Source organism: Chionomys nivalis, chromosome 9, assembly GCF_950005125.1.
Source record: "Chionomys nivalis chromosome 9, mChiNiv1.1, whole genome shotgun sequence".
Taxonomy (NCBI): Eukaryota; Metazoa; Chordata; class Mammalia; order Rodentia; family Cricetidae; genus Chionomys; species Chionomys nivalis.
In genome coordinates, this window is record NC_080094.1 from 70,119,022 (window position 1) to 70,142,452 (window position 23,431).

The 23,431-nt window shown below is 45.7% G+C and overlaps 1 protein-coding gene across 6 annotated transcripts in view; it reads left to right on the plus strand.

The window, feature by feature from the left end:
- The first annotated feature begins 3,884 nt into the window (after positions 1-3,884).
- Kiaa1549l (KIAA1549 like) overlaps positions 3,885-23,431 on the plus strand; it is a 267,831-nt gene continuing 248,284 nt past the window's right edge. For 2 of the 6 annotated variants that reach the window (XM_057780906.1, XM_057780908.1), the window contains exon 1: positions 3,886-4,547. In XM_057780906.1, coding sequence (XP_057636889.1) covers positions 4,313-4,547 — 235 coding nt within the window. In that variant the 5' untranslated portion in view covers positions 3,886-4,312. Of the gene's footprint in view, positions 4,548-23,431 lie in introns of all 6 variants that reach the window. The other 4 variants (XM_057780910.1, XM_057780911.1, XM_057780907.1 and 1 more) reach the window with 3 other exon arrangements.

The following is a 23,431-nucleotide window of genomic DNA, read 5'->3' on the forward strand; positions in this document are numbered from 1 at the left end:
AATAACACTTGACTCTTTAAACAATAAACTCAGCATACAGGGAAGTCCCAAAGCCCCAGTTAAGAATACGAAAATGAATACAGGGTTTATGGGTTAAGAGGGTTGCGATTATCATATAATATATAATAAGATTGATTGAGCACTTACTGTATGTCAAGTGTACATCTAAATGATTGGCATGTATCAACTCACTCCTTAAAACAATCCCCTGTGGGAGTTACTTAGATAATTTCAGTTTTATAGATGAGGTTTGCAGAGACATGGTTTTTTGTCATTAGCTAGTAAAGGGCAGATTTTAAACAAGTCAATGTGAGGATTTGGTTTGTCTATTCACCAAACAAGGACTCATAGATCAAAAATTTAAACAAAATGACATGGTAACTCAAAACTATATTTTTAGTCCTCTGGAAACTGAGGCAGGAGAACTGCTGTGAGTTTGAGGCCAGCCTAGGTTACATTACACAATATGTTCTGAGTCAGCCTGGGCTAGGCCGGAGGACCCAGTCTCATTCTCCCACTCCCATGACGACTTCACCAAGGTTTTTACTTCTGCAGAAACAGCCTCCCCTTTACCGGCTAAGGTATAAGCTCTGGAGCCTAGCATCTCAGGCTGTGACAGCTGCCTCCATTGTGGTTCCCCTGCCCTGAAGGCCCTAAGGTTCTCCTTCCCCAAGCCCCCACTCTGCTGCCCTCACCAGATACCTTCTCTTTCCCACCATGATGCGAAACCTTTGATGACTTCTCACTTGGCCCTTTGCTGTACCTGGAAGACTTCTTCTTCAGGTGTTCTTGTTCTTTCTCCCTGCTGATGGCAGAAATAGCCCATGTTCCTGTGGCAGATAGGTGGTCTGCTCATATCTCTGTTTTCATGGGGATGGATAATTTGCATCTACTTTTGTCACATGCTTACCTTGCTCTTAAGTGGTCACTGTATACCTGCTTTTGCTTACTGGACTGTGAGCTTCTTGAGGAATACAGTGGTGTCTGGTCTCAAGTCTAGCCTGTTGGGGGACAGAGCCACTCAGCCTAACAACCAGAAACTGAAAAACAATCTGTGTCATCTCTAAATCTGGCAAGAAATAGCAAAGGGAAAATCCCATTTACAGAACAGAATATGAATATCATCTCCTCCCTCTGGCAGTAGCCCCAGGTTTCCTCTCTTAACCGTCATGGAGAACGTGACTGTGGCTAAGTCTTGTGTCTCTTGTTTTATATCCTCTCCATTTGGATCTTTTATGTCTTGGGCCCGCAACTCTGTCTGTCCTGTCTTAATCCCACTCGTACCACAGCTGGCTGCACAGTTGTGCTCACCTTGTGTCCCTAGCTCCTAAACAGAGCCTTGTGCTGGGGTAGGGCTCCTGAGGATGACTTCTGATGTGGGAAACAAACGCGCAGTCTCTGCTTACAGATTCCCTTTCCTCCTTTCTCTAAGGAAAAGCCCAGGTGTATCCAGAACCTTCCATGAACTGTCCTGAATATCTTTTCCCTCCTTCTGTCCTATTTCTCCATGAGTTGTAGGTATTGAGTGAAGTATCCTCACTATTCCAAGCCTGTATTTCCCTGCCTTCCTCCCTACCCCTGCTGTGCACACTGATCTCTGTATCTGTCAGTTAGTCCTTGCCTAGACTACCTGCCATCATCCCCATCCCATTTCCTTGTCTCTGGGACCACCCCTTGTCATTCCTCAGACCTTGTAAGGCTGAATGACCTCCAAGAATGAATCTTCTTTGTGCCTCAAAATGACTGCCTTATCATTTGGGGAAAACTGTAACTTTTGTCTTCTTTCTTTCTTTCTTTCTTTCTTTCTTTCTTTCTTTCTTTCTTCTCTTCCTTCCAACCTTCCTTCCAACCTTCCTTCCTTCCTTCCTTCCTTCCTTCCTTCCTTCCTTCCTTTCTTTCCCTCCTTCCTTTTTTCCTTCTTTATCTCTCTCTCTCTCTCTCTCTCTCTCTCTCTCTCTCTCTCTCTCTCTCTCTCTCTCTCTCTCTCTCCCTTTCTTTACTACACAGAAGCTCTGACTGTCCTGGAACTCAATATGTAGACAAATCTGGCTTTGAACTCAGAGATCCACTTGCTTTTGCCTCTGAGTGCTGGGATTAAAGGCGTGCACCACCATGCCCAGGTTGTAAGTTTCTTAAAACAACCCCAAATACTAAAATTAATTTAACCGAAGAGCGAGGATAAATCACAGCCCTAGCAGGAGGAGGATGAATACCCATTATCCAGAATTCTCTGGGACCAGAAATGCTACACATTTCAAAGTTGTCTGGATGTGGAGGTATCTGTATAAACTTTATTGGTTGAGCGTCTCTAATCTGAAATCATTCAGAGTTCATGTTCCAAAATCTGAACTATTACTTTATTGAGTACATGCAGTAAAGATCAGAGGACACCCCACAGGAGTCGATTCTCTCTTACCCTGTAGGTAGGTCTCAGGGACTGAACTCAGGTTGGTTGTCGTCAGGCTTGTTGAGCCTTTGCTCCGTGAACCATCTCGCAAGCCCTGGAACTTTTTGAGCATTTTAGATTTTAGATTTTCAACCTGTACCACTACAGTTCAACAAATCTGAGATGCAGGATAAGACGTATCTGGTCTCTGAAAATTTAGCCCGTGGTAAGGCATCTTCTGCAAAGCACAGTGGTACTCCTGTCCCTAGCGACACAGTGAGGGAGAGAAACACATCTCCAGAACCACAGCAGCTTGTTATGCTGTGTGGGGTGGGGGTGGGGCTGGCTTCCGCCTCTCTGCACCCTCCAGCTTGCTATGCCAGGAGCACACCAGGCCAGGCCAGCCCCAGGGTCTTTGCCCTTATGGATTGCTTTATCTAGAATGCTCCTTCAGCTTGGCTTGTCCCTTGACCTCCTTCTGGTCTTCTCTCAAATGTCACCTTCACAGGGAACCCTTTTCATCCTGGTTAGTGCTGGAACACCCCTATCCCCACTTTCCATCCTTTTATTTTAACCATTTTCTCTGAGGCTCTTTAGCATCGTCTGGTAGTTAGTTTATTACCTACGGGGATTATGCTTGTGGCTGTTGTCCAAGTGTCTGGAATAGGGCCTGGCATATAACAGGCCGTTTTGGATAAATAAGTAATGTCAGATGAACAGATGAATTTTACCAGGTCAATGTGAATGTTTTTCCCTCATAGCTTGTATATCTAGTACCTAACACAGTCATGTCATGGGAAATCATAGATGTTGGGCAAATAACTTATTGACTGAACGGTGCTTGAAGCACCTGAGAACTAGGTAACCTGTTCAAGGGCACGAAGGCAGAACAAGGGTAAGAGCAGTAGGGTAATTCAGCTGACTCTGCCCATTTGAACCACTAGGGAGTGACTGACTTGTCAGCTCTCCTATTTTGGGGAGACGGAGACTTTTTGGAAATGCCTGTAGTTGTCCCAAAGTCCAGTGCACTGCCTCTCCTGTAGTATGGCTGTAACAAATGTTTATAATGTGTTTTATTTCCTCCAGCGTTGCACTGAAAATAGCCCACAACAGCTTCAGTCCTTCGGGGCTAAATCTGACATGCAGGTGTCTGTCTGCCAGGCTCTCCGAGAAGTAGTGAACAACCTGCACAAAGCTCCCCCGGTCATCCTCAGAGAGCTTTCCCAAGATGCAGGCTGAAGACTTAGCAGGTTGACCATGATCCTGTCTAGTCCCTTTCCTGGTCAGAGGACTATCTCCAACGACCTTTCCTCCTCGAGATCTGGGAACACTGGGCGGAGGGACCCCCACCCCCAACGAGGACCTCGCCAGTGCAGGGCACAGTTCGGCCCCGCGCGCGGGAGCGGGGGGCGCGCGGTGGTTCCGCGCGGGGATGCGCGCGCGCGCCTGCCTCGTCTCTCTCGCCCGCTCCGGTGCTACGTGCTTTCTTTGTCAATGAGGAGCTGCTCTGAGCTGCAGTAGCACTCACGGCTGGAGCCAGAGCCCAGCGATTGAGCGAACCAGTGGGGACAGAGACCCCGGCGTAGGGGCGGCGGCGGGTAGCAGGTTGCTCGAGCCAGGGCCGCGGGCTTTCCGTGTCTCGCAACCTCGCGCTCGGGGTGCAGCATCCGGCTCCGGGGAAGGGACCCGGGCGCCGCCCGTCCCACCCTCGCCGCACCGTGGGAACCCCATGCGGCGGCGGTCCCCGCGCGCGTGAAGCCGCGGCTCCTCCGAGCCCGCCCCGGACTGAGGCAGGACGAGCGAGCGGCTCGCGCCTCCCGCTTTCCTCCAGCTCCCGGGCCATGGCCGGAGATGCCCGGTGAGGAGTGGTGCTCCGAGGGCTGGGGTGTGGAACGAAGCAGCGGCCTGGATGTGTGAACCGTCCCTATGGCTCCGCAGGAGGCGAAGCCCCAGGGCCCGAGCGAAGCTGGGCCAGCGGCGCGGGAGCCCAGGGACCGGCCCCGGGAGCGTGTGCTCTGCGGGGCGGGCGGGATCGCCACGCGCTTCCAGGGCGTGAGGAGCTCCGGGGCCCGCCGGTCCCAGGATGCGCCGCCTCTGCGGCCGCTGCTGCTGGGACTCTTGCTGCTGGCTGCCCTTCCCGGGCACTGCCGAGCCGACTCCGGTAAGCGCTTGGGAGCGGCTCCGCGCCCGCCCGCGGCGGGGTCTAGAGAAGCTTTACCGGGTGGAGGTGGGTGGTGGGCTCTTTGCTGCACCGCTGGGCTTTTCTCTGCCCTTAGCAGTTGTAACAGCGGGAGAACTGTCAGAAATCTGTCTCTGGAAAGGCATCGTGGGCGGAGAAGAAAGAGGCACGTTTTTATCTTTTTTTCTGGACAAGTTGCAAATGCTTCCTGATGGTCCCACAAACGCGCTTCGTTAAACTAGGCATGGCGTGAATAGGATAGCCTAAAAGGGACCTAGTAAGTGGGACATGTTAGGAATGGAGCCTTTCACTGTGGTTTGGCCATCCTGTTGCTAGTATTTACTTTGTCTTTGCAAGGAATGACCTGAGAGTTTGAAGTAATTTCTGTATTTCTGTGACGAAAGAGCGTTTTCCCCTTCTTTATAACAGTTTTTTTTTTCTTTTGGAAATAAGGTACTTAAAATAATTGATTGCCCCTTGCAAAAGATTCCGGCATTGATCAAGCGCATAACCTATTATTTGCAAGAGGCTTATTTAAAAACAGTCATGCTTGGCACTCAGACTTCTAACGATCCCTCAGAAATAGGTTTTTGTAATTCCGTGGACAATTTTGTGAATCTGTTGTAACTATTTGGGCGGAATTATTTTGCTGAAGTGCTTCCAAACTTACACGGTACCCTCAGCTGCGGTCTTTGAAGTAAGAGTGATTGCCACGGCTCCTGTAAAGGACAAGCTTTTGTGTTTGTGGTGGAATTCTGGACTACAGACATTCATTTTATCAAACACAAACCTCTCATTTCAGGTAATTGTTTTTTGTAGTGTTGCAGCTTTTAGTGAGGACCAAGAAGGATCCCCCCAACCCGCACTTGCGCCCCGCCTGCGTGTGCCCTTTCCCCACATCAGATTAAAATTCCCAGTTTTAACGAGGCTTACAACGGTTTTAAATAAGTGTTCTGGTTGGCTATATATATATATATATATATATATATATATATATATATATATTATATATTATATATAATTTAAAGCCATTTTCCTTTGGTTCACCTAAAAGTCATTGACATGAGGGATCTGTGTGTTAAGTGGCCGTGTGTCGCGGAATTTCTTGTGATTCTAATGGTTCCAAAGTTCAGCAGTCGGCCTTCTGGGGCATCTGCTCCCCTGGCTTTAAATATGGGGCCAATGTTGAGAGAGAAGTCATGAGCAGATGTGGAAGTTCATTAGTGATCGTTGACTCAGAATCATAGAGTTTTTGGTTAACAAACATCCAATTCTTAACGGTTTTGTAAACCGTTAGAGAGCTTTTCACTTTTGGATGTCGTTCATTTGTGCGCAGAGATTGAACACTGTTCGGCCATCTGTGATAGGTGAAATTTGGCTTCCCTGTATTGCCCCATTCAGCCCCCTGCCAGCCGATTTTCTCTGACAGGGTTTTGAGTTTCTGGTCTCCCTTCCAACCTTTGCTTGGCTTCTTACCAACCTCCGAGACTTTGCTTGGCTCATCTTTCAGCTACCCAGAACCTTATCTAGGGGACTTTTCATCTTCAACCCAGGTCTTAATCTGGACACCCCCCCCCCCAAGCTTCTCTTGCAGTGAGACACAAGCCTAGGCTAGACAATGGTTAGAATGGCGGGGACTGTCACTAAGTAGTTGTCCTCCAAGGCCCTTTATCTTCGCCCTTTTCACTGGACTCGGCTTCTCTGTGCTTCTGGGGTGACTTTTCAGCTGCTACCCTTGACGCTCAGTTGTCTGTGAACGAGGCCACCTGTGGATCCGCTGTCTGTCTCTGAGCTCTGCAGTGGGCTGTAGCTTCACCACTGGTCCCATTTTATGACTGGCTTCTCGGTGCCAGAGTGAACCCTGAGCATCCAATGGGACCTCATCCCTTCCGTTCACATGTTCTCAGATTTCAGCTTCTTCCCAGCCAAGGAGAGGCCAAAAAGAGGCCTGGGCGTCTCAAGGGGTTTGTGGGAGGGAGGCAGGAGGATATGACTTTTGCTGGGGACCTCTGACTTTCCACCAGTCACCTTCTCTGGAGCTTGCTCTGATGGGCAGCCACAGTTCTGTTCTCTGGCAGCGTGTGTCTGATGCCGAGTTACCTGAGAAGCCCAACCAGTGACCTGCCATGTTCTGCTTGAAGTCCCGACTGCCTATGAGCCTGTCATTTGCATCCTTGATGATTCTTACTTTTAAACAAGGCTAAATCAGACATTTTGCCTTGGTTGAAAAATGGACAAAAATAGATTCGTTTCTAGAAAACACTGCACCAATTCCTTGCTCTTTTGTTGCAGGGTGTTTGCAGTATGAAAATCAGATTTCCAAGCTGATTTTCACCACCACACCCCATGCCCCTTTGCCTTAATCAGAGACCTCCTTCCCATGTAAAAAGAAATCTGTGTCATGTTTAGTGCTCTCTTGAGGACACCATCTCCTAACTCGGTCCCACGGAACCCTTGCTTGCAGGCAGTTACTTCTAGGAAAGAAGTTCTGAAGGCTGATGCCCTTTATTCTCTTCTGCCATCTGGGTTCCAAGCAACAATGGTAGCATGCAAATTTGACATCCCAACCTTCCTAACTGTCTCCTTGTTTGGTTCATATCTGCAAACGTTTAATATGATTGTTGTGTGCAGACACAGTGCTCACCCCCTTGTAGGCCTCTGCTCAATGTAACCTTGGCCGCTGGGGCCCTTGTTTCTCTCCCCAGTGCAAAATGGGGGTAATAAAACTCTAATCTTATTGGATGGCTACCTGATTAGGTGACTGAGCAAAAGCAGCATAGGACACAACAGTGCTTGGCATGCAGCTGCTCACAGAGTGTCTTCCCTTCCTATAAAGGTGGAAGAAATTGCCTGCATGTTTGGTTTTGCCAGTTAGGATGCTGGGGTAGGGGATACGGGATTGAATAAGGTGTGGCTATTTTGCAGAAGTCTCTCCTGAAAAGGGACTTGAACTCTAATACTATGTGAGTAGAACGAATAAAGTCGTACTGTTGTTAATTTTAGGGTGAGTTGGAGGTGGCGCTTTGGAGTGTGGATAGGTTCTCAGGGTTGATGGTGCCCTTTCAGCTCAAGGAAAAGCACAGGGTTCTCTGTACCCAGAGCACAGGGTAGAGGAGGACCCAGAAAACTTGCTTTGGGGCTTCCGTATATCTTCCTCCTGGGGTGGCTTCTCCAGCCAATGTATTCATCCTCCATTCATCTTAGCTTCCCTATTGCTTGCTGCAACTTCCAAGATGGAATAGGAGCCCAGTAAAATGTCAGCTTTCTTACCCTTCCATTTGGTTGATTCTGTTAGATGTTGGAATATTGTTTCAATTAAGTAACTCAGTAATTTGTGAGTGGCTGATTTATTCGAAGAAGGGTTTGCTGATGACTGGGTTCTCTAGTTTAGTATATCACAAAAAGGAGATAACTTTACCCTGCATGTCTTTCTTGCCCTTCTCCAACCTCCTTTACGCATCACCAGATTGGAGCCCAGCCCATAGAGTCTACATTTCGTTCACGCATGCCTTCATGCATTTATTCTCCTACCCATTCATTCATCTGCTCATTCGGCCTGTGTTTTGAGTACCTCAGTATCCTGAGGTTATAGTGATGAATCCAAATAAGGTTCCACTTCTGTGCCATTTGAAAGTGGTCCAGTGCTTTCTAAACTTTACTGAGGCTATGGATCCCTTGAAGATTCTGCTAAAATTCAGGCTGTGATCTGGTTGGTCTGGGACAAGACCTGAGATTGTGATAACGGTTGCATTCTACAGACCCCATTGGAGTAGCAAGTGATAATAAATAAATATGGTAAGTCCTTTGGAGGGAAGAAGTCAGGGTCGGCGTTGTCACCTTTGTATCTGCTTATTTCTTTTGGGTGGCAGAGGAAGGGTCAGGGATGAGGTGATGAGGGAGCCCAATGGCTTTGTGGGGAAGTTTTCCCAGTGGAGTGAAAGATGCTGCAGAGCTTGAGGTAGCTGAGGAGTAGAAGGGAGGCCAGTGCATAACTGATCAACCAGAGGAAAATAGTAGGAAAATGCTGAAGAGGGAGCCGTGCACAGACAGGTCATGCAGAACTTGTTGGCTGTGACAAGGACATGCTGTTTTCTTCCAGGTGAGATGGTGAGCCACTGGAAGAAACCAAACTTCAGTCCTGAAAGAATCACTTTGGCCATGGAGGGAGGAAAGACTGTGGGTTAGGAGGGAGGCAGAGGTCAGGCTGCAGGCTGGGGCTGAAGTTCAGGATGAGGATGAAGATGAAGATGATGTAGACAGTAGAGATGGGAAAGGGCCGGGGAGCGAGGTGAGCGTGTGAACGTGGTTTTGAGACGGAGCTGCTGGAATTGTGTGAAGTATCAGGGTAGCAGAGGAAGAGAAGAAACAGCAGGACCTTGGCAGCTGCGGAGGTCTTTGTGTTAGCCGCGGTGATTGATGAAGACTCGGTGTGCGGATGTGGAGGTATTTGGTGGTCTTGAGAGTGGTAGGGGCAGAAGTTGCCAGTGGGCTCACAAACCTCCAGTGGATTCAAGAGAGGAAGAAGAGAGACATTGGGACCACCGAGAGGGCACCTCTTCCCACTCTTTTCCTCATTTGAGGCAGGGCCTCTCTGTAGCCTCAGACAAGTGAGCTCTGGAATTGCAGGCGTGAACCACCACAGCAGCTTCATGAAACTCTTTTTGGAGGGAGGCCCCTTGTTCAGCCCGGCCACCTAGAACCAAAATAATCACACAGAAACTATATAATTTAGATCACTGCTTGGTCCATTAGCTCTAGCTTCTTATTGGATAACTCTTACATATCAATTTAACCTATTTCTAGTAATCTGTGTATTGCCACGTGGCTGTGGCTTATGGGGTAAAGTTCTGTCTGGCTCTGGCGAGGCTACATGGCTTCTCTCTGCCTCCACCCTTCTTTCTCCCAGCATTCAGTTTAGTTTTCCCCACCTAGCTCTGTTCCCCTATAGCTCTGCTATAGGCCCAAAGCAGTTCCTTTATTAACCAATGGTAATCACAGCATTCAGAGGGGAATCTACATCACTCGTTTCTGTAAGGTTGAATACCAGTGGACTTGGGTTCATGGAGGTTTAGATGAGAATATAGAGCCAGGTGTATAGGTGCACACCTGTAATCCCAGTACTGGAGAGCCTGACACAGGACGGTCACCAGTTTAAGGCCACACTTCGATACACAGTGAGATTCTATATAAACTAAGTAGACTTACTCCCACATGCAAATGAAGACAAAAATATCTTTATAATTACCTATAATAACATTTTCTCTTTCTTTTTAGCATTAAAGATCTTGAAATACTAGCTCTGGTGGTTCCCCTCCACCCCAATACAAGTGGCCTAAACAAACCCATTTGGAATTTTAACTGCATGCCAGTTTTTAGCGCTTTGAAGACATTGTGGGCTAGCTCAGGGCTTCTCATTCTTCCACCCTGCCCCAGTCAAGTGAAGACAGTCTTGGGCACAGGAGAACTGTGCTTCAGTACTGATGTGGAACAGTAGTTAGCTCTCCTGTCCTGCCACACATCTCTCCCAAAAGTCACCGTAGAAACTCAGACTCTGAAGCACAGATAACAACTGGAGAGGCTCGTAGCAGCTGACCTAGCCCAAGTCTTACTTTGCTGGACTATGACTTGGGAACATGCCAAATGCTCAGACACACCCCCTTTCATCTTTATTAACCTTTCAGCCGGTATTGTGCTCCCCACCTCTCTTAAACAAACAACAGCGCTACTCTTCTCTAAACAAAAATGAATGGTTGGAATGACCCTAAAACATTTTCGTGGCTTGACAGCATATGAGAGACAATTTCTAAACACACAGAGGGATGCATTATTCCAGGGTATGGGATGACTGCCATGGATAGTGACTCCTTGGGGATTTCAGGACCAAAGGAGCAGTCAGCACCTGGGTGTTGGGAGTTAGCATTACTGCAGCTGGGGACGGTAGTGTTGGGTTGCATTGTTGGGGAGTGTTTATCAAGCACTGGGGGCATACTGGGCTCTCACGGTGTGGGGACTCAAAGCAGCCTGGCCCTTGCCCTTTATGCAGCTGGTGGGTGGAGTGGCCAGTCAGTGAAATTCCCTCATGAATCTGGTCAGGTAGCCAGATGGAAAGTCTCCCTCCTGTCCAGGGAGGCCACTGCAAAGGCCATCGTTCTGATTTCTCAGTATCCTTGTTTTCAAAGGTCACCAGCGGGGTGCACACTGAGGAGCCACAGGTTTTGTTTCTCAGACAGGGTCGCTTAGGTTGGCCTCAAACTCGCTGTGTAGCCCAAGATGACTTTGAACTCTCTCTCTCTCTTTATTTTATTTTTTAATATTTATTTATTTATTTATTATGTATACAATATTCTGTCTGCATGTATGCCTGCAGGCCCGAAGAGGGCACCAGATCTCATTACAGATGGTTGTGAGCCACCATGTGGTTGCTGGGAATTGAACTCAGGACCTTTGGAAGAGCAGGCAATGCTCTTAACCTCTGAGCCATCTCTCCAGCCCCTCTCTCTCTTTTTTTAAAGATTTATTTATTAATTATGTATACAACTTTCCTTCCACGTATTCTTACATGCCAGAAGAGGGCACCAGATCTCATTATAGAGAGCTATGAGCCACCATGTGGTTGCTGGGAATTGAACTCAGGACCTCTGGAAGAGCAGTCAGTGCTCTTAACCTCTGAGCCATCTCTCCAGCCCCCGACTTTGAACCCTTAATACTCTGACTTCTACTTCCTGAGGGCTTCAATGCCTTGCATTGTTCATGTGATGCTGGGATCAAACCCAGGCTTTGTGCATGCTGGGCAAGCATCCTGCTAACCAGCTACATCTCCATCCCCTTTCTCCTACTCCAAACCAAGTTTATAAAGATCTAGTTTATGGGGCAGTGATGATGTGCCCCTTTAATCCCAGCAGGATTAGGAGACAGAGACAGGTGGATCTCTGTGAGTTCAAGGCCGGTCTGGTCTACAAAGTAAGTTCTAGGACAGCCAAGAAATCCTGTCTCAAAAAGCATATATATTATGTATGTGTATGTATCTGTATTTGCATAAATAGATGCCTGGTCACATGATTCCTTTTAGGCGAACTGCATGAGAAGCTTTGACAGAAGTATACATTGGGTCCCTCCCTACAATCCAGATACAGAACATTTCTATTATCCCCCCAAAGTATCCTCCTGGCCCCCTCAAAGGTAGACCACCAGTCTGTTCTTCGTCCCCACACTGTGATTTTTCCAGACGGCCACATGATGGAATCAGTAAGGCCTGTGCCCTGCCGTGTCTAGACGGCCACATGATGGAATCAGTAAGACGTGTGCCCTGCAGTGTCTAGACAGCCACATGATGAATCAGTAAGACGTGTGCCCTGCAGTATCTAGAAGGCCACATGATGAATCAATAAGACATGGCCCTGCAGTGTCTAGATGGCCACATGATGAATCAATAAGACATGGCCCTGCAGTGTCTAGATGGCCACATGATGAATCAATAAGACATGGCCCTGCAGTGTCTAGATGGCCACGTGACAGAATCAGTAAGACGTGGTCCTGCGGTGTCTAGATGGCCACATGAAGGAATCAGTAAGACGTGGCCCTGCAGTGTCTAGATGGCCACATGATGAATCAGTAAGGCCTGTGCCCTGCAGTGTCTAGACGGTCACATGATGGAATCAGTAGGCGTGTGCCCTGCAGTGTCTAGACGGCCACATGATGAATCAGTAAGGCCTGTGCCCTGCAGTGTCTAGCTTCCTTCACATCCTTGAGCACTGTGCACATCATTGCCTGCATCCTCGCTGTGTCTTTACCTTTTTTAAATGGTGGAATAGTATTCTAGCACACCACAGGTTGCTTATCCAGGTTGATGGGCATTAGAGTTGTTTCCAGTTTTTGACCAAGGAGGCTTTGTTTGGACAATTTTCTTTCCCTTGAATAAATAGGGGAGGAATCCAAAGTCCCTTGTCCGGCCTGTGCTTAACCTTGTAAGAGCTGTTGAAGTCTTTTCCAAAGTGGCTACGTATTTATCCCAGCAGCACCATGTGAGAGTCTCAGATGCGCCTTTTCCTCCCCACTGGTACTTGGGATTGTCTGGGTTTCTTTCCCCTTTTAATTTAAATTTCAACCACTCCAATAGTAGGTCAGCCTCATCTCATTGTGTGCTGAGTTCCCATGTCTCTAATCACTAATGGTGTTATTATTGCATCCTTTTCATGTTCCCTTTCCTGTGTGTATCTCAAGTTGGAAGGGTCTGTTAAAAATCCTTTGTCAATTAGAGCAATTGGATTATTTGTTTTCTTATTTGAATTTTCCTAGCCAGGCTTTGATCAGATATGTACCTTGCAAATATATTTTTCCTTGTTTGTGGATTTTCATTTTTATCTTATTAATAGTATTTTTCAAAGAATGAATGTTTTAAATTTGATTAGCCTTATCAATTTTTTAAATTTAAGGGCTGTGACTGTTTTATTATTACTTTATTAGTGTGTGTGTGGTAGGATAGAAATCTTTGCCAGTCCAAGGCGTCACTTCTGGAAGTTTCATGTTTTTATATTTACCTGTAGAGCTGTGATCCATTCTTGCTAATTTTTATGTACCATACAAGATAACAGTCAAGGTTAAATTTTACATCTGGATGTTGAATTGCTTCAGAGCCGTGTTTTGAGAATATCGCCATTGCTCCACTGGCTTGGCTTGTCACTGCCTGTGTGGGGTCACGTCTGGACTCTAGTTTGCTCTATCCATCTGCATTTCTCTCCTGATGCCATCATAAACCTATCTTGATCCTCTAGCTCACAGCTTCCTAATTTTAGGGCCACGAACAGTTCGCTGTTGCAGGCAGGGTTCTATGCTGAGCACCATAGAGAGTTCCTTCTTGTCTTTGTCTAGTAGACGTTCCTTCTTCCTCAGCTGTGACAACGATGATACCTTCAGATATTTCTGCCTGTCCACTGGGGAGTGAAATCACCCTTGGTTGAGTTCCACTGCCCTAGCTTCATGATAATCTTGGAATCCGACAGTGAGAGTACTTTGTATTTGTTTTTTGAGACAGGGACTCACTCTCTAGCCTATGCTGGCCAGGAACTTACTACACAGACCAGGCTGGCCCCAGTGATTCCTCTGCTGCAGCCTTTGCAATGCTGGGATTCCTCACGTGAGCCACCATACCTGGTACATGTGTCTCCATCTATTTAAGTTTTTCTTCCATATGTGTTTGTGTGTGTGTGTGTGTGTGTGTATGTGTGTGAATATTTTCCATGGCTTTGGTAAACAGTACTTAAATGATGTATTGGCATCTAGAAATATGATTCAAGAATATTAACTTTCTTGGTCTGGAGAGCTTGCTCAGTGGTCAAAAGCACTGGCTACTTTTGCAGAGGGCCCAGGTTAATTCCCAGCACTCACATGGGGGATCAGAACCATCTGTAACTCAAGTTCCAGGGTATCTGTCGCCCTCTTCTGGCCTCTGTGTGCACTGCACACACATGGTATGCAGGCTTATGTACATACAAAGTACCCCCCCACACACACAAACAAACAAATTAACTTTATTATATAATCCTTCTAAGTTCACTTTAATTTTACTAGCATTTTGTAGAACTTTGAGGCTTTTACTACATGGAAAATCATTCGTTTTGAATTTCTTTCTTGCCTGATTCACTGACTAGAACCACCAGTACGTTGTTCAATAGCAACTGGGAGAGTTGATCCCACCTGGAGGACGTTCAGTCTTTCACTGTGCTGTGTGGTGTGGTGTGTAGCTTCAGTCTTGTCTTTCAGGAGCCCTTTGTATGGGTGAAGAAACTCCCTTCTTAGCCTAGCTTGCTGTTCATTTTTACCATGTGTGAAATTTTGTCCCATGCTTTGTCCGTCTATATTAACATGATCATGAGAATTTTATTTATTGGCCTGTAAAAAGGCAATATAACTGATTTGAGAGTGTCAAGCTACACTTTGCTCCTGGGACAGACTCTGGTTTAGCCACGGTGGGAGTTCCTTCTGGGTCTGGCTTTTCAGTAGTTTTTTTTAAAAAAAATATGTTTGTTTTATTTTATGTGTGCTGGAGTGTATGCATGTGAAGTGCCCTGGGAGCTTGACGGTGAACTGGAGTTAGAAAACAGGTGTGAGCCACCATGTGGGTGCTGGGGACTGAATCTTCTAAGAGAGGCAAGTACTTAAGCACCAAGCCATTGCTCCACCCCTTCTGGTAATTATAAAAGGGAAATTGAAAGTGCTAGGCATAAACGGGGACTGCTTGTTCGTTTCCGAACTGCTCTTATTATTATTATTATTATTAATCCCGAATAATCACACAGAAACGATATTAATTTCAGCACTGTTTGGCCTATTAGCTCAGGCTTCTATTAACTAACTCTTACATCTTAAATTAACCCATTTCTATTAATCTATGTATTACCATAAGGCTGTGGCCTAGCACTAAGGTTCTGGCATCTTTCTCCTTCAGCAGCTACATGGCTGACTCCCCTCCTTGCTCCCTGCATTCAGTTTAGGTCTCCCCTCCCCCTGCTTTGCTTTATTCTGCCTTGCTATAGGCCAAAGCAGCTTTTTTATTAACCAATGGTAATAAAACATATTCATAGCATACAGAGGGGAATCCCACATCAGCTAGGCTCATGGGACCTATTAGTTTAGTGTGGTGGTTTGAAAGAAGGGCCCCCAAAAGGAGTGGCTCTATTAGGAGGTGTGGCCATGTAGGAGGAAGTGTGTCACTGTGGGGGCGGGTTTTGAGGTCTCCTTTGCTCAAGTTATACCCAGTGTGGACAGATTCCTTTATTGCCTCTAGATCAAGATGTAGAATTCTCGGTTCCTTTTCCAGCACCATGTCTGCCTACATGCAGCCATATCCCACCATGATAATAATGGACTAATCTCTGAAACTGTAAGCCACCCCAATTAAGTGCTTTCCTTTGTAAGAGCTCCTGTGGTCATGGTGTCACTTCACAGCAAGAGAAACCCCAGCTAAGACATCTATTTTTTTTTTCTTTTTGAGACAGAGTCAATTTTGTAGTTCAGGCTGTCTGTCCTCAAAATCATCATCTAGCCTAGGCTGACCCTGAATTACAACAATCTTTTTCAAGGCTCCTGAGTACTGGGATGGCAGGCATAAGCTGCCACAGCTAGCTGGTTTTTACTCAAGGGAGACTTTGGCATGGTTTTAATATAAAGGGTCTCTAAAATGGTATTTATTCAAGGAAGACTTTGGCATGGTTTTAATATAAAGAGGCTCTAAAATTGGGAATATTTCCCTCCTGTATTATGGGAAGGTTTGTATAGTACTACTGTTATTTCTCCCTTAAGATCTGTGGTCTTAGTCAGGCATGATGACATATTCCTTTAATCCTAGTTCTTGGGAGGTAGAGGCAGGCCCATCTCTGTTAGAGACCAGTCCGGTCTACCCAGTGAGTTCTAGGCCAGCCAGAGCTACAGAGTGAGACCTTAATTTAAAAAACAAACAAACAATAACTACAACAAAAACACAACACCCCCAGAAATCCCCAACACAACATTTATGGCCTTTTAAAGATGAAACTAAAGATTATTCAAGACTTGACTGAGTTATCATAAGAAGTTTTGGGTGCCTCTAATACCGGCCCTCATTCTCAGGCCCACCAGTGGCCACTAGAAAGGTTTGGGGTCCAGGGAAACCAACTGGAGTATGGGGAAATCAAGGTGGACAAGTTCAGGAGGTGACCCGCACTATAGAGACCCGCCAACTCATCTTCAGGATCTTAATTTTCTTCTCTGTGAACAAAAGCCTGACTTCTGTCTTTCCAAAGCTCCCTGGCTGTATGTTGATGAGCACCAAGCTCAGTTGTGGGAATCCCAGTCAGGGAGTCTCATTCTGAAAACGGGAGAATTTCCCCGTATTTCTCAGTCTTGTTTCCAACCTATAGCCCAGATAAATTCTGATTTGTCCTACTCACCATGATGATGATGATGATGGATATGATGATGATGATGGATATGATGATGATGGATATGATGATGATGGATATGATGATGATGATGATGGATATGATGATGATGATGATGATGATGATGGATATGATGATGGTGGATATGATGATGATGGATATGATGATGATGGTGGTGGTGATGATGATGATGATGATGGATATGATGATGACGGATATGATGATGATGATGATGGATATGATGATGATGATAATGATAATGGATATGATGATGATGATGGATATGATGATGATGATGATGGATATAATGATGATGATGGTGGTGGTGGTGATGATGATGATGATGGATATGATGATGATGGATATGATGATGACGGATATGATAATGATGATGATGATGGATATGATGATGATGATGATGATGATGGATATGATGATGATGATGGATATGATGGTGATGATGATGATGGATATGATGATGATGGTGATGATGATGATGGATATGATGATGATGATGGATATGATGATGATGATGATGGATATGATGATGATGGATATGATGATGATGATGATGGATATGATGATGATGATGATGGATATGATGATGATGATGATGGATATGATGATGATGGATATGATGATGATGATGGATATGATGATGATGATGATGGTGGTGATGATGATGATGGATATGATGATGACGGATATGATAATGATGATGATGATGGATATGATGATGATGATGATGATGATGATGATGATAATGGATATGATGATGATGATGGATATGATGATGATGATGATGATGATGATGATGATAATGGATATGATGATGATGATGGATATGATGATGATGATGATGATGGATATGATGATGATGGTGATGATGATGATGATGGATATGATGATGATGATGGTGATGGTGATGATGATGATGATGGAGATGATGATGATGGATGGATAGATGGTGAGATGGTTCAGCTGTTAAGAGTACTTGCTGCTGTTATAGACAACCAGATTTCAATTCCCAGTACCCAGCTCAGGGCAGTCACAACTGCTTTTAACTCCAGTTCCTTCTAGATTATGTAGACCCCTATACTCATAAGTACATACCCACATATATACACATAATTAAAAGCAAAACAAATCCTTAAAAATTGCAATGGTAACATACAGTTTATTAAATTCAAATCCCTAGCAAGTTTATGTGGTAAAATGTAAAAGGCCCTTGTCCTGGTTGTTTTTGTTGTCAGTGTGACACAGGCTGGACTCATTTGGGAAGAGGGACTTTTAGTTGACAAAATGACTGCAGAGGTATTGATTAATGATTGATGTGGGAGGGCCCAGATGGCAGTACCACCCCAGGCAGGTAATCCAGGGGTGTGTGAGAAAACAGACTGAGCAAGCCTGGTGATCAAACCCTCCATGGGCTCTGCATCAGCTCTTCCCTCCAGGTTTCCCCTTGAGTTCCTGCCTTGACTTTCCTAGATGATGGCCTATATGCTGTAAAATGAAATAAAGCGTCTCTTGGTTGTGGTGTTTTATCACAGCACAGTTCTTTTGGATCCACTGGTAGTCGTTATTCAACACAGTTGGGTTTTGAAGCAAGTGTGTAGAATCCTTCTTGACTTTTCTACAGACATTTCTATCTGTAGGCACAGCTCTACTTAAGTCTCTTCTGGGTATAAAAGTATAGTGTTGATCACTTTGTTCTTTTTGTGTAGCGATCTATTTAGCATTCTCATGGAAGCAAGAAAAAGCTTTTACCCCCCAGCCCAACTTCAAACCTGGTAAAATACCTTCCTGAATTATTCCTCCCATCTTTCCCACTCCTTCCATATCTGATACTCCCACAGGTCTGTAAGGGAAACCATTGGTCCTCACATACTACACAGAGTGGATAAGTATCATGGGTTTTTCCCTGTTGTTTGCTTTTGTTTGTTTTTCAAGACAGGGTTCCTCTGTGTAGCCCTCTCTGTCCTGGAACTCACTCTGTAGACCAGGCTGGCCTCGAACTCAAGAGATCTGCTTGCCTGATCTCCTGAGTGCTTGGATTAAACACAAGCACTGCCACCGCTCTGCAGCTAACTGTCCTGTTTAAACCAACTAATGCAGATGTAAATGAAGCCAAGTAGCTGTTGCTGCAGAGGCCAAGGTCACTGCAGCACCTGCCCTCAGTCCACTCAGGCAAGGCTTTGACCAATGTGTCCTATTCTTAAGGGGAATTCGATTTAGATTTTGATTTCTGTATGTTCAACCTATTCTTAGGTGGAAAAACAAACATTCAGCTTCTGATGTTAGAAACAAAATGGCTTTGGTGTTTGAGAGTAGCAGGAAATGGGGACTCTGAGGGCATAGCTAACTTTGCTCCTGTGAATCAGGGAGTAAATGCTTAGAGATGTGTGAGTGCCCAGAGTTGCCCCTCCTCCACCCTCGCAGTGAACGCTGCTGCTCTGTCACTTGTATTTACCAAATGTCAACAGCGAACTCCACGAGGCTGAGAAGGAAATGTGTTGAAGTGAACAGTGCAGCCTGTAAGCCCTCGTCGAAAAGCGCTGAGCAGAAATATCTTGAAACCTACACACTTCATTATCAAATAAAGAGTCTTTGTTTTGAAAAGAACAAGAGGATCTGGATTAGGAGAGCTATTCTGAATATAATTAAATGGATAAAAGTATATTAAAAATCAGGACTATGGAAACTGTCTTGGGTAGCATCCTGATATTGACTTACTGTAGTGAGTTTCACAAACACCAAACCTTAGATAGGATGGGGAATAGTTCTTGTCTCTGGTCCAGAAATACCAATATCCCGGTCCATTTTTTCTTTCTTTTTAACTTTTAAAGTGTGTGTGTGTGTGTGTGTGTGTGTGCCTGTGAAGGCCAGAAGAGGGCTTGGAGCTGGAGTTACAGGGTCTTGTGGGTCTCCTGACACAACTGCTCTGAACCATTGAGCATCTCTTCAGCCCCATGTGTTTTCCTTTTTGTATGGATAATGATACTATTTTTTCCTACAGGATAACATCCTGTACAGTTTGGCAGACACCTCCGAGTTTTTCAAGTTTTCAGTCTCTTTTCTGTTTGAGTCTCATATTGTACTAAGAGCATTCAGGAGATAATTTGATAAAGGCTGCAGGATGGTCTGGGATCACCCCCATCCCACCCCACACTGGACTCAAGAACAGATCATCTACCTAGCTCCACAAAGCAGCTCACGTATGGGCCTCCAGGCCCCAGGGCAACCTCCTGGATAGACTCAGAACAGGAGTGAGTTATGAGTCAGTGAGGTGAACTCTAAATAACCAGCAGAAGGTGTGGCTGACATGGGAGGGTTTGGTTCCAGCAGTTTCACAGCTATAAAGTAAGTTCTGTTATTAGTCCCCTGGCTTTGGGTGAAGAAATCAAGGCACAGAATGACTTAGTGACTCTTCCAGTTTCACACAGCCAAGCCAGACTTGGAGTTTATTCCATTTCCTCAACTCCTGTATTGTATGGCATCCTGGGAAGGTAAGAGGCTGAGAGTATTGGTTTTCTATCTTACGGACTTAGTCCATCTTCCCATGGCTGGCTCCACCTGCCTCTGCAACTGACTTTGAATCTTCACATAGTGTCTTGATTCCACTGCAGGGAACCGGTGTGTCGGACTTTCCAGCGGGTAGGGGTGCTGTCCAAAGCAAGAGGTGACAGGATTGTTCTTTTGAGTTCCTACCTAGCCTCTATCCTGGTCCACATTCCTGAGAGGGAGGCTGCAAGCCTGGCCCATGGAACTAGAGATGTTTTCTTCATTTGATAAGCATAGGCACATGGCACAAAATGGCTTCTTAGCCTGACCCCTCCTTCAGCCAGGACTCATTGGATTTTTTTTTGTTTTTTTTTTAAATATTTATTTATTTATTATGTATACAATATTCTGTCTGTGTGTATGTCTGAAGGCCAGAAGAGGGCACCAGACCTCATTACAGATGGTTGTGAGCCACCATGTGGTTGCTGGGAATTGAACTCAGGACCTTTGGAAGAACAGGCAATGCTCTTAACCTCTGAGCCATCTCTCCAGCCCCAGCCAGGACTCATTGGAAAACAAGGTGTGTGGGGTGGGTCAAATGCTCCCAAACTTGTCTCTTCCCAAATAGTAATAATAAGCAGGTCCACCGGATGTGGTGGCATACATCTTTTATCTCGGTACTTGGGAGACAGAGGCAGGCAGAGCTCTACGCATCAGTCTATCATGGTCTGTACATCAAATTCCAGGCCAGTCAGGGTTTCATAGTGAGACTCTGCCTTAAACAACAACAACAACAGCAACAACAGCAATGACAATGCTAAACAAAGACCAAGACCGTGCATTGCCAAGCTGGTTTTATAAAAGACAACAGCTGGGGTCACAGCATTGACCGATTTTTTGGTATCAATACTCTTATCGTGGCTGATTATCACTGATGCCACAGTGAGTTGGGAAGTGAAAGTCCCATTGGCTCTGCAGTGATGCGATAATTGGTCCTGGCCCTGTAACATACCTACGACACATGCACAGCTCATACAGGTGTGTGTGAGGTCTCCAGGGAGTTCAAAGCCTAGGCTTAATTGGCCAATCATGCAGGAAGGCTTAGAATTATGTCAGAGGGAATGAGAGTTCCAGGTAGAGCGTGCAGGCAGTCTAAAATAGCTTGAAGTCTATCACCGCAAGTGTGCGGTCCCATAGGCACACTGAGACACTTTTGACAAAATCGCATCTCCACTGATTGTGGGCTCGCACATGGGGCATATAATTAACCCTCTCATGGATTTTCGTGCACTGAAACCCCATTTTCTCGAATGAGCGTTGGCTTTGTCTTGTGGTATGGGAGCTATAATTTCTCTTTGAGTTTGGATGTCACCGCCTTCTCCTCTTGGGAAGTTGCTCTTTTTTTTTTTTTTTTTTTTTTTTTTTCAGATCAGAGATATGAAATGCATGTGGAGGCCCATTAGATATTTTTCAGCTGAGCATATACAATCAGCCTCAATTGGAGGCTTTTATTTATGTTCCCAAGACCATCTCTCAGTTCATATAATTATGTTAAAAGCCCAGACAGCCTTTCTGGAAGCATGTCATTCGCCTTTGAAGATCTTGGGGCTCTTTTCTCTTGCATCTGGGAGTTTGACAGGGAGCCCTGGCTCCCATGTGCTACATATGGTTCTTCCCACATTCCCCATCCATCGTCCTGATATGACCATGTTGCTCATCCTGGCTAGCTCCTGAGAGTCCTGACCTCTGGGAGAGGAGGTAAGGAGGGTAGCAGCACGCATGAGCCATTTCCTTCACACGTGCAACCTAAGCGTCCTACTGCTGAAAGGTCATTATTTTTGCCTATAAAAATAGCATAATTAATTTATTCCTTTAATTTCCCTTGACATACATCAAGAGGAAAAAAACCCACAAGATTCTTCTTTTTGTGATTTATTGAAGATCTGTCCTAGTTTGTGGACTTGTTGACTTTGGAACAGGAGGACAGCTACTACTCTTGGACACTGGGTGGACTTTTATCTCAGTTAATCTGCAAAACATAAATACCATTAGGTGGCTTTTCTTCGTTGTGTTTGGAGAACGCTGGTGACAAGAAGACACTAGAACTCAGCTGCCTAAGGGTTTCCAGGATTGGAATTTGAAAGTAGACCTGACTGGGGTGTAAATATAGTTTAACCTACACCACATAGTCTCCCCAACATTGTGTTGAACTTTTAAACATGAAAAAACAGTTGAAAGAACTATCCAGTGAACACCATATTGTTGCTATGTGGATGGTATGATCAACATTTAAAACACTAACCCTGTTTTATCATCCATCAATTCTTTTCCTTTTTCTGGAGTTCTAGGGATCAAATACAGGGTCGTGTGCATGCCAGGTAAGAACTCTGTCACCCCAGCCACATCCTCTCCCGGTGTCCATGTCTCTATCTGTCTCTCTGTTTCTCTGTCTGTCTTCTCAGCACATGGCCTCAAGTGGCCCTGGTGGGCACCGTGAACTTCTTCTGATCTTCCCTGTTCTGGTGCTGGGATGACAGGTGCACGTAATTATGTCTTCTCTGTGTGGTGCTGGAGCTCGAACCCAGGGCTTTGTGCCTCTCACGTACTCTACCAGCCTCGCCACTCACCGGCTCGCGTCAGATTCAGACATCAGCACATTTCACTCCTAAACATTCCATCATACATACCACTGACTGGGGGTTCCTGTCTTCATGTGTGTGCTTTCTGTCTGTCTCTGTCTCTCTCTCTGTGTGTGTGATTATTTTAAGAGATTGCCTATTTTACAAGGCTAGCTCCAACTCCCGATCCTCCTGCTTCAGCCTCCTGAGTACTGACACTATAGATGTGTGCCATCACCAGAGCTCCCATGCAATCTTAGATAATAAAGCTTGTTGTTTCCATGGGGAATTTCCTTATATGTGCTAACTGAGGATTATCCATGGATCCCCTGGCATGGGCAGGCACTGTCCTTCTTGTCCCAGCACTCACTTTGGATGACATTTACTCATGATACCAGTCATCTACTCAGCCATGATTGCCAGTGGAGGTGGGTGTTCTGAAGGAGAAGGCCAGAGTGCTGGGGAAGGCTGGCGGAGGGGACTGCCCTGCTGAGTGAGGAGGAGAATGGTTAGGGAAGGCTATCCCAAAGATGGGGCATTCAGGGAAGGCTATCCTGAAGAAGGGACATTTAGGGAAGGCCATCCTGAGGAAGGGGGAGGGAACCTTCAGGGAAGGCCATCCTGAGGAAGGGGGGGGACCTTCAGGGAAGGCTATCCTGAGGAAGGGACATTCAGGGAAGTCTATCCCAAGGAAGGGACATTAGAACCAACATAGGAAGGGTGACCAACAGATAAGCAAGCCAGGTATCTGACCAGAGGGAGAAATAGGCACTGCTCTCGGTAGTGAGAAAAGGCACATTTCATTCCTAAACCAGAGGGAAACTCATGAGTT